The sequence below is a fragment of the Zootoca vivipara genome, chromosome 2 (genome assembly GCF_963506605.1).
Source record: "Zootoca vivipara chromosome 2, rZooViv1.1, whole genome shotgun sequence".
NCBI lineage: Eukaryota > Metazoa > Chordata > Lepidosauria > Squamata > Lacertidae > Zootoca > Zootoca vivipara.
The window spans coordinates 113,245,961-113,262,861 of NC_083277.1; the positions used below are offsets into that span (position 1 = coordinate 113,245,961).

Below are 16,901 nucleotides of genomic sequence, written 5' to 3' on the forward strand. Positions count from 1 at the left end.
CAAATAGGAGAAGGAGAGAGAGAGAGAGAGAGAGAGAGAGAGAGAGAGAGAGAGAGAGAGAGAGAGAGAGAGAGAACTTCACCAGCCATCCCCCCGCTATCTGCTTTGAATGCTTACAAGGGGTGTGCCTGGAAGAAAATGAATACAAATCTGCGATTGATTTTCATAATGTTTCTGCGGTGTTTGAAAACCAATCGTTTGAACCTCTGAGATCTTACCTAAGTGAACCACTCCTACGCTTCTAAGTGCTCCAAACTGATATATGACAATATCTACTTTGGATCACGTGTCCTGGAGAGAGCGACTAAGACGGATAGCGCGTCATCTCGCCTTCCCAAATTTTTCCCCCTCTGCACATCGGATCCAAAACATCTATCTATAGGAGCAAGAAAAGGAGAAAGATGTTTAACTCAGTGAACCTAGGAAACTTCTGCTCCCAGTCGCGCAAAGAGCGGAGTGCTGACTTTGGAGAGAGAGCAGGTTGCGCTTCCAATCTCTACCTCCCCAGCTGCACCTATTACGTCCCAGAATTTTCAACTGTGTCATCTTTCTTGCCACAGGGCCCCTCTCGCCAAATCTCCTACCCTTATTCCACTAACCTCTCTCAAGTGCAGCCAGTGCGAGAGGTTTCCTACGGGCTAGACCCCTCGAATAAATGGCACCATAGAAGCAATTACGCCTCGTGTTATTCCGCGGAAGATCTGATGCACAGGGATTGCCTCCCGCCTTCCACCATGACCGAAATGCTAATGAAAAACGAAAGCGTGTACAGCCACCACCACCACCCCAGCTCCAACCACCCGGCTTCCACGGGCTTCTACTCCAGCATGAACAAAAACAGTGTCCTCCCGCAAGGCTTCGACCGGTTCTTCGAAAACGCCTACTGCTCCACCGAGAACCCGCCCGAGACCTGTTTGCAGAAGACCGAGAGCAAGCTGGAGACCGACTCCCAGCCCACCGCGCTGTCATCCCGCGGCGACCAAGGCGTAGACCCGGAAGACGAGGAAGAAAACACCAACCCGGGCTCTTCAGCTTCATCCTCCTCTGTCAACAAGGAAGGGAGCAAAACCAGCAACTCGAGTAGGTAGAGAAAGCAGTAAATGGAAAGGTTAAGGGACTAGCCCGCTGTTTTGTCGGTCAAATTTTATGTGGAGTTTTATAAGCATTCAAAGGATTTTATTATAACCTACAAAGCTCTTTCTTGCAACGAGAAGAATTTTTACGATGGGAAAGGCTCTTTGAGAAAAATGGAGATGTTAGGCGCAGACACAGTATCTCAGAGTCTGTGAAATTTTAAAAGCACACCATGGTGACAAATATTAACTTTGATCATGAACTTACATGAGCATTTTAAAAGGATTTGGTCCCGGGCTTCTGAGGGTAAAAGGCAATTGGGCAGAACACTGCTCTTGCTTCCTGTCCTCGCGAGGAGGCACTGAGAGATGCACGCGAGCGAGAGGGGGGGCGGGTAGTGTTATTTTTCCCCTATTGAAAATGCATGCAGAAATTCAAATATACATCTATATTGCTATGAATGTGGGGAAAGGGAATGCAACGATTTACACGTCCTCAGTGCATCCCGTGTTGTTGTTTTTGCTCTTGTTGTTGCTTTTCTTCCTGCAAATTGCATTGCTTAGGCGTAGTTCCTTGGGTGATTTCTTTTCAAATAGACAATGTTTATTTTGCTATTAAATGTGTTTATCACACACACACTCACACACACTATCTCTCTCTCACACACACACACACACTTTAAGTATATTTTAATATAGCCTACTCAGATACTATTAGATTTTCATATATATGTGGGTTTATTTTCATTTTTAAAGCAACAACAACAACCCTAAATCGAAGCAACTGATCAAGCAAATGCACCATGGATGTTTATTTATTTTTCATTCATAGATTAAAGGAACGCTAAGTCCTGCATGAACTTACACACAGACACACACCCAGGCGCGCGCCCACGTTGTATTTGCAATTCTGTTTGCTGCCTTGGGGAACACATTGCTTCCCTTTTTTGACTGCTCAGATATGTTGCTTTGATTCTCTCTCTGTGTATGTGTGTGCTGAATGTATTTGGAGGGTGGCGTTCCCTAATAATCAAAAACTTATGCAGAGCAGAATTCTTAGCCCTCATAGTTCTAACGTCGCTCCTGCTGACTCTTCTTAAGAAAGGCGGCAGATTTGCAATTTGAACGTGTGTGCTTCCCAGCTGCTTCCCCGGCTTCCTTCCCCCAGCAGTTATTGTTGATTATTGCACTCAGGAATCCCTTTGGAAAAGCCCCCCAAAACAGGGGGGAAATGATCATGGGCTCGAAACAGGAAAGGCTGTCTTCATGGCTGTGTTGTGGTACACATGTCTGTTAGGATGTTACACATGGCCGTAGGATGTGCTTCCAGATGGGTGTGCGTGTGAGAGAGGAGCTATGCATTTGAGCTTTTGGTGACGGCGGCGGGGGGGGGGGGTTTATTGGGGTTATTGTCATTTGCTTAGTTGTTTTCACTCCCTCCTGGTTATATTTTTCTCCCTCCCTCCCCCCTAAAGGTGCCCCCCGCACAAGAAAGAAGCGATGTCCCTATTCGAAATTCCAAATCAGAGAGCTAGAGAGAGAATTTTTCTTCAATGTCTACATAAACAAAGAAAAAAGGCTGCAGCTCTCCAGAATGTTGAATCTCACTGATCGACAAGTTAAAATTTGGTTTCAGAACAGAAGGATGAAAGAAAAAAAACTAAGCAGAGACCGCCTGCAGTATTTCTCTGGAAATCCCTTATTGTGAACCTCTTTTGTATATTATATATACATATATATATATAAGAATAAAAAATAAAAAATAAATGCTCGTTGAAGTATTCTGTGTATGAAGAAGGGACGTCGCAAGCACGGTTTGACTGTGGAGTCTTCAAGCAACCCTCAGAGTTTCCAACCTTCTCAGTCCTTTCTTATATTTGTATGTTTGGGACCTGGTTCAGGGTTTATACACTTTCCCCGATTACCTAAACGTTGAAAGGACTTGAATACTGTATGAACTTTTAATTTAACGTTTAGTCTTGAAGAAATGGAATTATTTTCATCATCGGTGTTTTGTTTTGTTTTGTTCTGTTCAGTTCATCATCATCATCATCATCATCATCATCATCATCGTCACTTAAGTCATCTATGTTCGTTGGAGGAAACTACAGTGCTGTGTTCACGACAGTATGCACCCACTTCTCCTTATTTTGATATGCAAGTTGATGATGCATCTACGCAAAAGCGCCTCCCAAAGTCTTCGGTTGGGAGGAGGGCTTTGTCTGAGTGTCCGTGCAGATGTGGTGTGTGTGTGTGTATCTACCCACACGTGTTCATCCGTGCACACGCACTCCACTCCATCAGGGTTCCACTGCTGTACATGCCAAGGACTGTTGTTCATTGAGATCTAATTTAAATAACCTGTCCAAGAATTGGTATCACTATAAGGATGTTATTTACACTGATTCCCTCATGTATCTTTTATATATTCATATTCTATGCAGTCCCAGGTTTGATTTCCCCCCCTTTCTTTCTTTCCCTCTTTGCATCTGGAGAGAGGGTAGGGGTGGGGGTGGGTGGGCGGGGGGGGGGAATGGGGAATGGACTACAATAAATTCGCAATAACTGTCTCTTAAATGGTATGTAAATGCTTTTTTCCCTTTCTTTCCTGGACGTGGGAGACCAAACTGCAGCAGCAAGAACAAGAACAACAGTAACAACCACAATTATAAATAAATCTTTGTGTATGTAAAGAAGTGAATCCCGGGAAACTCTGTGAAATTCTGTGGCAAATAAAGACATTTCAAGCTGTTCTACATTATGATTTTATTTGACCATTTTATTAGTATTTCCCTCTTAAAAGACTCATTGCGGTCAACGTGGTATGGACTTTCCTATGGCCAAATGGTTAAATTGTGTGTGTGTGTGTGCCTACGCATGCATGCATACATACATATATGCGCACACATACATATGCGATATGATATAGCCAAATTAATATGAACCTTCTGCGTTTAACTAGACATTTGTTGTGGAGTTCATTGTTTTCATCATTGCATTCAAATTTATAAGAATTTCTTGGCCCAATAATACAGCTCTGTGCTTGGCTCCAGATGTCTTTGTCTGTTTTCCCAATGTAGTTAATCTTTTTATTTCTTTTCCCTTCCCCCCCCCACCCCACCCTGGAAGAGAAATATATTGCAATATGCTGAAATTGGTGGTTAATGAGCAATATTGCAACGTGCTTTTTTTCTTTTTTCTTTTTAGAAAGCACAACTAATGTGATGGCTGCTAATGAGCGCATCTCTGATTGCAAACACAAAAGAAGCGGAAATTTTCGTAATGTCAAGGATAAAGTACCTCCCCCTCCCCTTTTGCCTCTTGCAATGCACAAATGCAAAGTCAAGTACTTAATTCCTTCTCTTAAACAAAAACAAGTTCAACTCACAGACATAGGGACAGAAGCGCAATTTTACGTTTACGACTCCTCCCTTCGTTAAATAAATGTAATTTTCTTCACAGTGATAAGGAAATGCGCTGGAATATGCTTTCACTAGTTGAATGCATTTTTTAAAAATTGTGTGCTGCTGAAGACTATAACAATTCTGAGTGGTCAGTCTGTCTCCTACTCTAAATCTACCAATTCATTCTTGACGAATCCTCGTGTTACTCACATTTGGTGTCTGAAGGTGTCTCTAGCTTAAAGGGCAAGCAGTAACAAAATTATATTCTCCTTCACAGGCAATGAGAGTTCCTCGAGGGTTGCTTCTAAATGCAACCATTTGCAATGCAAATACTTTGATGTTGCCTTTTCGGTTTGATTTGTCAGCGATGGGGGAAACCCACAAAAATGTGCTTCGTTTGCAAGAAAAGAGGCAGAGAGAAAAGAAACTTTAGCTTCCTTGATAGATCCATCTTCCAGTTCACCATGATGCTATCTGAAAGGGTTATGTTAACAGGAATGTTTCTCATTAGAAGAGATGAGGGGGAAAGATTGTGTATAATAATAGGGGTATGTGCGTGTTTGTGTATAAACAGGCATACAGGCACATACATACACGGGATGGAAACTGCTTTATTTTTGCATTTACTTGTTTTTCTCCCTTCTTCCTCCTGGTGCGTGAGTGTGGTGGTGCGGTTGTTTCCTGAAGAGTCTGGCGAATAGGGATGTAGGGCCTATAACCTCCCTCTTCCTTGGATTAGACACTCAAGGTCTACTGTAAATATGTCCTTGTCATGGGCGATTCTTTGGTTTGTGGTGCCCAGAGCACACAAGGGTGTTGGAAGTGCCATGGAACCCAAGGTGGATCAGAGAAGGTCCGAAACAGCCCTTAGGAGAAAAGTGGAGCCAACCGCCCCACTCACAGCCAACGGTCAGAGGAAACAAAATGGCGCATCCTTCTGATGGGGGAGAAAGGCGCCCGTCTCTCTTTAATAGGCGACTTCTAAACTTTTCCAAGGTTAGGGGGGAACTTAAAACGTAGGTGCAATAAGGTGCATATCGCCAGGTCAGAAAGTCCAGTCAATACCCCGTGACTGCGGCCGTTGTCTGGACAAAGGGGGCGACTAGTCTAGACATTGTAATAAAGACTGCAGCACTAAACAGCTTAATTTTTCCTTAATTACCACCGTCTGGCCATAGAAAAAGACTTCCGCAGTAAATAGTAAACAAATAAGGGTGTCTTTGCTTAGCTTTCTTCCATTTTCTCCCCACCCCACCCCTTGCACACACACACACACACACACACGCTCCGACTCCTAACATTCCCCCTCTCCTCTCCGCACCCCCATCCCACCTCCTTTTCCACGTCTTTGGCTGGGGCTGCGACACAATGAAACTGGAGGCCTAGTTCAAAGTTTTCTCGAGCTAAAATGGAATGCCAGTTGTAAAATCCAAGTTTATAGACCATGTGGGACTTTACAAGGGTATTAAGCAGCAGTGCGAGGTAGGGATAACCCGTTAATGTTCTTCGGAGTTTTTCCTTTTTCTTTTGGAAGGGGACTATTTAGCTAGGGGAGTGAGGGGGTACCATTTAGGAGCAGGGGTGTAATTTTTTTAGCCTTGAGATGCACTTCTGCCTCCCTTCCCTCCCCGAAGTCGAGGCATCTAGCGGCAATATAGCCTAATAGCCGAGTGTACTTTATACGCTAGCGTTATGTTGGTCACATTGTGTTTAAAGGGGGGAAGAGACGAAGGAGACCACAAGAACAACAACAAAAAATGTGAATATATGATGTCTTTGAACTTCAATGGAGTCAAGTCCATCACCTTTAACCCTTTTGTAATAAACCGGAATCAGAAAGGCCCTCAGATTCTTTTTTCGGTTTTTTTTTTAATGTTCCCGCCTACTGAGTTAAGAGTCCAGCAGCAGGCGGCGATACGTGGGTGTGGGTTTGTGGGTGTGGGATATACACATACACACACACACGCATGACACCCATTTGAATATATATGGACTCACGCATTACAAATACCGATTTCGAACCAAGCCTGGTGTTTATGGTACTTAATATTTACTTCAGTTGCTCAGCGATTTAATATTGCTAGAATATTAGCATTCTCTCTCTCTCTCTCTCTCTCTCTCTCTCTCTCTCTCTCTCTCTCTCTCTCTCTCACACACACACACACACACACACACACACACACACACCAGCTGCACACATTCAAGCTTTATTATTGTTATAAACCTTTTGATATCTTAACGCATGGAAAGTTTTTATAACTTTGTTTGGCATAAAAGTTTTACAAGTGCCCCCCCTTCTCTCTCCTTCTCCCTCGCCCCCCTCCTTCTTTGCCTCCTCCCTCTAAATTCCTAGCACGCATTTGGGGCTTTGCATAAGACAACTTTATTTCTCGCTCGGAAGGTCCATCAGGATAAGGTCCTCTCCCTCATAGGCTGGGGATCTCGGTGTAAAGCCACGTTAATGGCACACAGGCTAATTGCGAAGGACCTCTCGGTGTGACGTGCAAACACACAGCTAAGCGAACCTGTTTCCTGTCCCCCTGCCTGGAACCCCTCCTTAACGTGTTGGAAGCTGCTAGGAGGTGACATTGTTGGGAGATATAGCTCAGAGTGAGGAAGGTGAGGGGCGAGTTTTTTAATTGGATTCTGGGCAGGACTTCTGTTTTTAAATGTTAATTGGAGTGCAAGAAATAAGTTCTCCCGTTTTGTTATTGCTGCTGTTTGTGCAAGCTGGTCCCCCCACCACAACCATCAATGGGCACTAGAGCTGGGGGAGATGGAGATGTGTGCGCGTCCGGGTGTATTTCTGCGTGTGCCTGGTGTAGTTTGTGCAGGCCACAGCTTGTATGTTGAACATGGCTGTTCACGGGCATGCAGACCCACGCACCTCTCGGCAAGTGGTCTCAGCAGCCCAGAGAACACTCCTCCTCTGAGTTCTGGAGTTGAGAAACATAAACTTGACTGTGCAGCCTGCTCGCCGGTGGCATCATGTAAATAAAGCAACCCTGTTAAGCAGCCCAGCAAAGAGCCGCCAGACCAATCGCCCTGGGCAAAGCTTTCCACCACCACTGGAGGTCCGCAAAGAGTTTGGACTTTGGGGCTCGGCAGCTTGGCCTCGATGGACCCTGAAGAAGCCTGTCGAGGAGAGAAAAGGGGCAGTGGCTTTGGCAAGTGGACTTGAAGCTCCTATCGCCTTGAGCCGGTCTTCTTCGCCTGGTTATGGGTTCGGGGAGGGGAGGGGAGGGGGTGATTTTCGTCGCTCTGCTTGCAAGTAACTTCTGCGGGAGGCACCTCCGAGCCCCCGAATAAGAAAACCAGCCATGCCTGCGTGCCTGTAAATAAAATGCCCCCGCGATTCCCCATTTTGCTAGGGCGAGAGACTCTTGTGGGTAGTTAAGAGCACCCTCCCTCCCCTCCCCTCCAAAAGCATAATTGAATGTACGATTAATTTTGTCTCCTGCCTTTCTTTGCACATCTGATGGGCACAAAATTGGATAAAGGGGAGGTGGACTATGATAAGGCCTATTTTCGCTCTCTTTTTAATATGAATTTGTGTGTGAATTCATTGGGGAATGGCATTGATAGGAAGACAGCAAAAAAAACAAAAAACAAAACAAAAAACCCCACGCCCTTCCATACTTTCATTTATCCTTATATGAATCTGAAGTTTACTTTGAGAGCAAAATTGATCAGGCTTTCACATGACTATCATGCACAATCATTCTTCTTATATATATTTTCACAAAAGCCACTCTTAAAATGGCGTCTCATTAAGGCCTCGTTTATACTCTTTTAATAAAGTTGCGAACTGTACGGATGTTCAACATATGTTAGACCTAAGCGGGTCTCTCTGCTTTTGATAACCACCGAATTACAACATGAAACCACAAGAATGTGGTTTGCAGCCTCGGAAGACTTTCGAATCTCTGCTGCAGCGAATGAAAACTGATCACGCTGTTGATAGGAGCCGTACCAAAAGAAATGTATATGTATGTTTATTCTGGCGAAAAATAAAATAATAAAATGAACAATCAATGTTGTTTATGGACTGAAAGCAGAACAAAAAAAGATGCTTCTCTACGTGGTTAAAATTAAGTCGACAACATTTTAAAAGAGCCGATCTAAGCAATACATGTACAGACCCATCTGTAGCCATTCTTTTCAAACGTTTTTAATGTAAACCTTATGTCTCGGTTCAAACGATTGCTAAAATAATTGGATACCCTTGTGCCGATCGAGTTTTTTTCCACAGAAATTGCACCTTAAAAAATGAGCAGCGGCTGCGGCTGATATCAACATTACAACTAAGGATATGGTAGTGTGGGCGCTTGCAAATATAACTAAACTCCCTGAAGCACTTATCGCTTCCTATTGAAAACACCTATGCTGAATTGTTAACTAATTGAATGAAATAGCATCCACACGTCGTGCCACAGATCTTTGGAACATAGCGACGCAGGATACATACTTTAGGTGGACTTATAGCCGAGGTTTTATTTGAACCGACGGCTTCTCGCTTTGCAGAAAGGATTCCAACCAACACCTGTATCACTATTAATAAATGTTAACAGCCGAGTGCAAAACTAGGGAAAGAATACATATTTTGAAATAATCGGGAAATGTGTTATTGCACATCTTATGCGATAGCCTGCCCGGTTATATGCTGCCATTGGAGGAAAGGCAGTTTCTGAGGTCGTTAGTTTGTTTTTGGGTTGTTTTAAAAACAGGTAATTAACTAATTCTGTGTATCCTAAATTTTTCTTTCCGTGCGTTTCTCTTTCTTCTTTCCCCCCTAAGAGTATGACATTGCTCTCTTCCCTGGGAAAAATACTATTTCTTTTATTTGTATTTCAAAAAATTTCTTAGAAAAAGAGGTAGCAACGCTGTAAATGAGCACTTATTTTTTGAAAACCCCTGAACCACACTTTAACCCAATAAGAAAACTAAGTCAGAAAATCCTTCAAAAATACCAGGCATAAGACGATGGTTTCTCTCCTAATAAACGCAGCTTTGAATGATACTATCCCCCCCTTCAGCCTTCTCTGCTTCTTTGTCAACTTATCAAGCAATAATAAAGTGTTCATAAGTCAGATCGGCATAAAGATAGATATACCTCATCTACCAGGACCAGAGCCCCACACCCCAAATTCAAAGTTTTTTTTCACATCACCCTTCAAGCCGAAATTGGAGCGGTATCAGGAAAAATCAGATGCTAACAAACAGTAGGCAATATATTCACATTATTGCTTCTCTCCTCAGTGTGTGATTTTAGTTAAGAAGAGCCTGTCGGTTAAGGCCAGTGGCCCAGCGACGTTGATGTTCCCAATGCAACCTTTAACATTGCTTAAACTCCCTTTTTTTTTGCATTCTGTGTGCGTTGCGGGTATGTGTAACTGTATACACACACGTAGAAAGAGAGAGGGAGAGAGAGAGGAGCAGCAGCTTGAATACTGACACTGGTGTATGTGAACACCACGAAGTAACTCTGGACAACTTTGGTCTCCGCCATCCAAAACAAAGAAAGGTGACCAACCTCAGGCCGGTCCTTTGGTGACTAAAGATTCTATGTTGGAGGTAGAAATAACTTGAGCACTTTTCAATACCACCTCAAGGAACATAATATCATTCCATAATTCTTTGACTTAAGTTACTCCGAAAGAAGGAAGCAGTATAAGAGGGATTGTAAAGTTTGATAGATTTCTTGTGGTGATAGTTTACAGTTTCTAAGCCAACATCTAAAGGCGTGGGTTTTATTTTTGCATCACTGTTATTGTACTCTAGTGTACTTTGCCATAAATCAGAATTATTTCCTCCACAACACGGGGCATAATACCAGGCAGGGGGAAAAAAAATACAAATTTAAGGTAATCATTAAAGTGTTGCCACCAAATACTTCCTAGAAGCGAAAATGAATGCTCGCTATAAAAATGTTAAGGGGGAGAAGTTGGTTAAAAAATACAATGGACGTAAGAGACACTTTCCACGCATAACTCACGGTTAAATAATTAGAAGGAAAAGGGAACAGGTAAAATATTATGTGCAAGTTTGAGATGTGCTTTTAGGTGAGTTATTGGACACGTGCATCTTTTTTCTTCCTTGCTTGCTTTTTTGGTGGGGGAAATTCTTCAGAATTTTATGGGAAATGTGGTGCTTTGGCAGCGCGCCTGTGTGCGCGCGTGTTTGTGTTTCCCACCCACCCCATAACCCCTCGCAGCCGCGTGCCCTCCGTCTCCAGCCCAGACCAAAGCTCTAGGAAAGCAAAGGGAGACGGGTTTCAAGGCTCCTCTTCCCCTCTTTTGGGTCAACTGAACTGTCTGCCTTTGGCATTCACAGAAAGAGCAATCAGACACCAAAGACAATAGCAGGACCGTCTGCAGTTTGCCTCATATGTCCAGACACTGGGAAGAAAGGAAGGAAGAAAACCCCTAATTTATTTATTTTTACTCCTCTTTGACTTCTAAAAAAAAAATCCCTTCCTGGCTTTTACTCCCGCGAAATCATACCGAAGTAGCCACAAAGCAAGAGAATAAGGCACTACCGAACATGTGAGCCAACTTAAAGTCCACATATGTATAATTTTCCCCACCCACCCCAATCTTTCTTATCCTCCCCCCCATTCAATTTTTTTTAATAAGGGGCATTGCAAGTTTCATTTCCACCCTGATTTCCAAAGGAGTGTAAAAACCCAGAGCAGGCTGTTATAGGCCTTTATTCCACACACAGGCTTTCTCCTTTTTAAGTTTTAATAGCATTTGTTGGTATTTATTTTCTGCAATTAGACTAAAGCATTTTTCCCAACGGGGGTTCTACTTAGGCTGATGGATTTTATTTCTCTTCCCATTAATGACCCATGTTTATCATACTTCTAATTATTTTTAACTTTAAACAATATTCGGTCTCCTGGAGACATTCCCCAGCATTCCTTCAGCGCCAGATCCGCCAGATATCAAAAGACCTAGAATGATGCCAGGAAATATGCATTTCGCTGTTTGTGATGAAGCGGGTTCTCCTCCTCCGCGTCCCTCCATCTACTATGACCATCTCTCGCTCCTTCTCTCTGGCTGTTGTTTTATTTTGGGTAAGACTTTGACCGTCAAAGCCCACAAAAGAAGCCTGGAATTAAATAATTCTATGGCTTTACATTTTAAAAAAATGACTTCCGAGACACTTACGCTCCTTAAAATACATATGTATGAATATGTCAATAATCCTCAGTGAAAACAATGACAGTCAAAACCACCAGCTTTTCTTACACGTCTCTCTCTCTCTCTCTCTCTCTCTCTCTCTCTCTCTCTCTCTCTCTCTCTCTCTCTCTCTCTCTGTGTGTGTGTGTGTGTGTGTGGTTTGTATACACACACACACACACACAACATTTTATTTTATCTTCATCATCTTCACACATTTAAAACGCCCTCTATCTTGTCTTCAGAGATATGGGTACAACATCTCATCCGCTGAAAATTCCTTGGCGGTATGTGAATCTGTGAAGAGGATAAAAATCAAATTATTTGACAGGTTTCACCACAGTGCGGTTTGTAAATTCCTCTTCCTGCTTCCTAGTGTGCGTGTGTGTGAGAGAGAAAGAGAGAATATAACACACAGCAAGAATGCACCAGCAGTAAACAAGGATATAAAAGACTTGGAAACATATTTTCATTTTCACTCGCAGGGAAGGAAACGGGGGTCAAATGTTGGTTTCTTCCCCCCCCCCGCCACAAAATGCACATATGAAGACGTGTAGGGCTTCAGAGCCTAAACATATTGAGTCAAGCCACATGATCTGCAAAAAAATAAAGAAGCAAAGGGTGGGGGAAGGGTTGGTGGGGGTGGAGAGAGAGAACGGGAAAAAAGCCATATAATGCCAAACTGCATTGGTCTTTAATTTCATCACCTATAAATGAGGAAGTATTGGTTCCCATGCTAAAGTTTTATTCTTTGCTTATAAATATTATGTGGAATTTTCGTTGGATATCATAAAACTGAACGATTTCTATCAAACTGTTTTAAAAAGACCTATGCAGATAACACAAATAGAGGCTATAAAGTCTCAAATAGCTTTCCAGAGGAAGCAAACGGCGTTTAAAGTGCAGGAAAAAGCTCTTAGCGTGGCTGTATTTCGGGGTGGAGGTGGATTGTGGGGCGGTCGGGTGGGGGTGGGGGTGGTTGAGACAAATAGAATGATGTGGTTTAAGACTTCCTTGGCCTAAGATATTAAAACTTCTCACCCTTGAAGATGTGGAGGGGGCTGGTTTTGAAGGTGGGGGCCAGCAGGCTGCAAGTCCTTCCGAAGCAACAGTCGAGTGGAATTGTAAAACAGTTGTTGTAGAAAACATAGTCGTCAAGGTCTGATGGCTTTAGGCAGCCAGCACTGCATTTAAAACAAAAACACCAAATTTTACATTACTGAAATTGGTCAAGTTCCTTACTTTTCTCGCCACATACCCCACACCCTACCAAACTTTCTGGCTCAATTTTCTCCACCGTTTTCCTCTTCTATTTGAAAAGGCTTCCCTCCCACTCCTTGAGAATGACTATGAACTCTTTAAAAGGTTTCAGATCCGTCGTAATGATCTTGAGATTCCCGCCGTTTAGCTAATTCTGTTCCAGCTGCCATTATAAGTATTGATAGTATTAATATTCTCGTTTTCTAGTACTATTCCTCTCTTTTTCATGGATTTAGCCACAAAGTGTCAGATTCCTTTTTTAAAAAACCCCACCCAAAACTATAGACATCATTGTCAAAGCGGGATTCTAACAGTGTAGTCAATTTGATATACACTAAATAATAATTTGGCTTAATTGCTACCCTGTTTAGAAAACGTCTAATAAAGGAAACAGCACAATGAAAGCACCTCGTTCAACATATCTTTATATCTGTAATACCAGTTATTATTCTGAGATCGTTAAGTTAAAAGAGAGAGAGAGGAAGCGAGAAGGAGAGGGGAGCCAGGATCATAAAGACTGGACGAGACTGGAGTAGGGGAATTAATTAAGAAGAAATAAACACACATAGATATTTGCTTGGAGTGTAATCAATGAAAATAAGGTCAAATAAAAAACCGTGTTTGATCGGACAACCTTTCTGCTGAATAAAGCACCCCTAAAATATCCAACAATCTAAAATTTCATTCTATTTAATTGTCGTAATTTCCTGAAGAGGGGTGGGGGATGTCAATATTTGTACCCTAAGAGTATAGGATACTTCTGTGCTCTCTCCCATTGATATATTTATTCTGATGCAATTTTGGGAAGTTTATTAACAAACCTGTGCAGAGCTTCTGTGTCAATGAAAGCAGGAATGATGAATGTTTGCGGGTTTGGGGGTTGTTAGAAAGGAGAAGAACGTTTCATTCAGTATTTGCAGGGGAAATATTTTTACAAAAGTACTCCAGAGAGAAACCAACCAAAAGAACAATTTTATAATAGACTAGAATGAACGATTCGTATGAAACAAAATCTAAAATATCACCATTTCAATTATTAAGCAGGTTCCTCGCGCGAGAAACACCTGAACTTAATATAAAGTGACCCTAAAGACACTGCTCCAGATTTCTCAAGGTGCTTCGACCTACGTCTTTAGGGAATTGCATTCAATATCGCGAGGTTTGTTTGCTTGTTTTCCAAATTAAAATGAATCTACCAAAGTAGTTCTGAAACAAGAAAAAAATATCTCTGAAAGGAACCGTTTTCATGCATTTCAAGTTTAGTTATTGGGGTGGGGAGGGGGAAGAAAGAGGGAGAGAACGATAAAGAAAGAGAAATTCGATATCAGGAGAAAGGATGGCGGGGGAGTTCTTTTGGGGTTTGGGGTTGATTAATTATTTGCCCACAAGAAATTAGACTTATCTTAAGGGGTTAGGCGAGAAAAAGAAAAGGTAAGAATGAAAGAAATGAGTGGGAGATGAAGTTGGATTTTTTTGCTGACCTTTTAATTTGAATTTGACTTTGCTTCTATTTACGCGTTCGCTTCCTTTATTTCCCCCCCACTCTGCTGTAGACACGCGTTCGTTCATTGGTAAACAAACTGGAGGAAAAGGGGGTCTCTCTCCTTTGTTCAACGTGAAGGTCCTGGGTTCTCTACCCTTCAGAAACTGATAGATGTCGCTGTTGCTCCACGCTGGTTTTCTCCTCTCTCAACAACTTGACCCCGGTGACGTCACCGGCGTCTGAATCATCAAGGCCATTTTCAATCCTCATTGGCCTGACAGTCACGTGGTTGGGACCAATGCGTGGATAATTATGGTGCTGATATTTTTCCCTAAAAAAAAGATGTCAGCCCCTGGCTGTAGTATTCCTCTTTAAAATCCCTCTCTGAAAATGTCATGTCCCAACAATGTGACTTCTAACTCGTTTTTGATGGACTCGTTAGCCGGTACCTGCAGAGGGGAGAATTATTCCTCTAACCAAGGAATGTATATGCAATCTGGGAACGACTTCAACTGTGGAATGATGAGGAACTGTGGAATTATCCCGTCTCTTTCCAAAAGAGACGATGTGAATAACGCCAGCCTGTCTCTCAACTCCTATCCATCTTACCTTTCTCAGCTAGACACCTGGTGTGACCCCAAAAATACTTACCGAATCGAACAACCTGTTGCGAGACAACTCCCCTCCTGCTCTTTCCCAACCAATGTCAAGGAAGAAAATGCTTGCTGTATGTACAATGCTGACAAAAGAGCCAAAAACGCCACTGAGGCGACCCTCTACCCCAATCAGATGCCTGAACCTTGCCTAAATGACCATGAAGTCCCCGTGCCCAGCTACTACCGAGCCAGCCAAGGTTATTCCTCCATGGAAAAGGCGTCAAACTGCAGCAACCCAAGCGAGTTTGAGGCAAGTTTTGAACCCAGGGCGAGCCTCAGCCAAAGGAGTGAGCATCTTGAGCAACCACCACAACCACCACAACCACCTCCTCCTCCTCCACCTCCTCCACCACCAGCTCAGCAACCACAGCAGCAGCAACCGCCACCGCCACCACTGTCCCAACCAGGAGCTAAAGTCAGCTTCCCTGACAACACGAAGTCTGATAACCCTCAGAACACGTCCGCCAACGAAATTAAAACAGAAAAAAGTCTCCCCGCTGCCAAAATCAGTTCGTCGGAAACGGAGAAGGACGTGAATAAATGCACAGACACCAGTACTGACAATTCTGACAACGAAGCAAAAGGTAAGGGGACTCTTCTGCACCTTAGGCAACAGACTTTAAAATTACAATATTTACCGTGAAAGTTGTTAGTTCTGTTATTGTTATTGCTATTATTATTGTTGTTGTTGTTGTTGTTGTTGTTATTATTATGAAAGCAATGACCCTGGCATTGTGGTTCATTAGATGCATTAACTTTTCTCTCTACCCTTTTTAATGCTGTCGATTCTAAACAGCTTGCGCTTTCTGCTCACTTTCCTAAATAAGAGTATAATAATTATAATAATTATAACAACAACAACGACAATCGAAATAAACGGAGTTGAGAATGAAGCATTTAAATGAGTGCAAATGCAAAAAAAGCATTAGAAGTCCATATTGCTGTGTGTGTGTTTGTGCGTGTGTTTTCTTCCTTCCTTTGGATAGGATTGTGTTTTTGGGAGGTGGTACGTACTCAGGGTGAAGTTGCGAGCAACGTCGTGGTTTTTATATTTGCTAAGTTGCTAGGTCTGTGGTAGGGAGGTTGTGAAATAATCTTAGTATGGACGAATGCCTTTTTGGGCTTGCAGGAAATTCTACCACGGCTATTTCCGCTAAAAAATGTGTGTGTGTGTTTTCCCCTCCTTTTCTTTTCTTCGTGGTTGATGCTTCTGGTTCTCCCATCGTCTTTCTTTCCTCTTTCCCCCTGGGTAACAATTTTCTATACCTTTCCCTTTACTTGCGAAGTCTGGGTTGCTTTTTAAAGGTGCGGCGTGGGGGGGGGGGAGATGGGCAGTAGAGATGGTTTGCCAAACACTTCAGAGTGGACTTGATTGTTGAGTTTCATTATCATTGCTGCATTCCTCATTGATAACCGCGGTTCCCGGCATCTAGGGTCTTGTTTGTAAAGAAAACACAGCTTCCCCACCTCATCCCCAGCATTTACGTGCGTGGAGCATCTGTTTCAAGTTTAGGCATTGTAGGAAAATGAGCCTTCCAGTTATGATGAGGTGTGTTACATTGGTGGTGGTTTGTGCGTTTAAAATAAACAATCCTGAAGGCGAAGATCTGCCTGGCTTTTATTAGATCCATTTGGAAAAGAGGGGACCTAAGTATTTATTTAAGGGGAAGGAAAGATGAAAGAAAGAGGGGGCACATAAACGTCTTCTGTTGTAAAAAGGGAATGAAATGTGTGTAGACCAAAAATGCAACTGGGAGCGGTTTCAGATAAGAACAACGCCTTTTATGAGTTTGGCTTTGCTGTGCGGATTCAAATCCTCTCAGAGCCTAAGCATTGGGGAA

At 42.8% G+C, this 16,901-nt stretch overlaps 2 protein-coding genes and 1 long non-coding RNA gene across 3 annotated transcripts in view; 2 read left to right on the forward strand and 1 right to left on the reverse strand.

Moving 5' to 3' along the window:
• The first annotated feature begins 372 nt into the window (after positions 1-372).
• HOXC11 (homeobox C11) lies at positions 373-3,560 on the forward strand. The gene is made up of 2 exons (XM_035100243.2): positions 373-1,080; positions 2,549-3,560. The coding sequence occupies exons 1-2, from the start codon at positions 402-404 to the stop codon at positions 2,779-2,781; spliced, it is 912 nt and encodes a 303-aa protein (XP_034956134.1). The 5' UTR covers positions 373-401; the 3' UTR covers positions 2,782-3,560.
• An 8,232-nt stretch (positions 3,561-11,792) lies between these two features.
• LOC118079663 (uncharacterized) lies at positions 11,793-14,584 on the reverse strand. Its single transcript, XR_004691864.2, has 3 exons — positions 14,403-14,584; positions 12,703-12,845; positions 11,793-11,958 (listed from the first exon to the last, which is right to left on the reverse strand). It is a non-coding gene; the product is annotated as an uncharacterized LOC118079663 (long non-coding RNA).
• Positions 14,585-14,696: 112 nt separating this feature from the next.
• The window catches only part of HOXC10 (homeobox C10), a 130,009-nt gene continuing 127,804 nt past the window's right edge, over positions 14,697-16,901 (forward strand). The window contains exon 1 of the mRNA XM_035100236.2: positions 14,697-15,644. Coding sequence (XP_034956127.1) covers positions 14,795-15,644 — 850 coding nt within the window. The 5' untranslated portion in view covers positions 14,697-14,794. The remainder of the gene's footprint in view (positions 15,645-16,901) is intronic.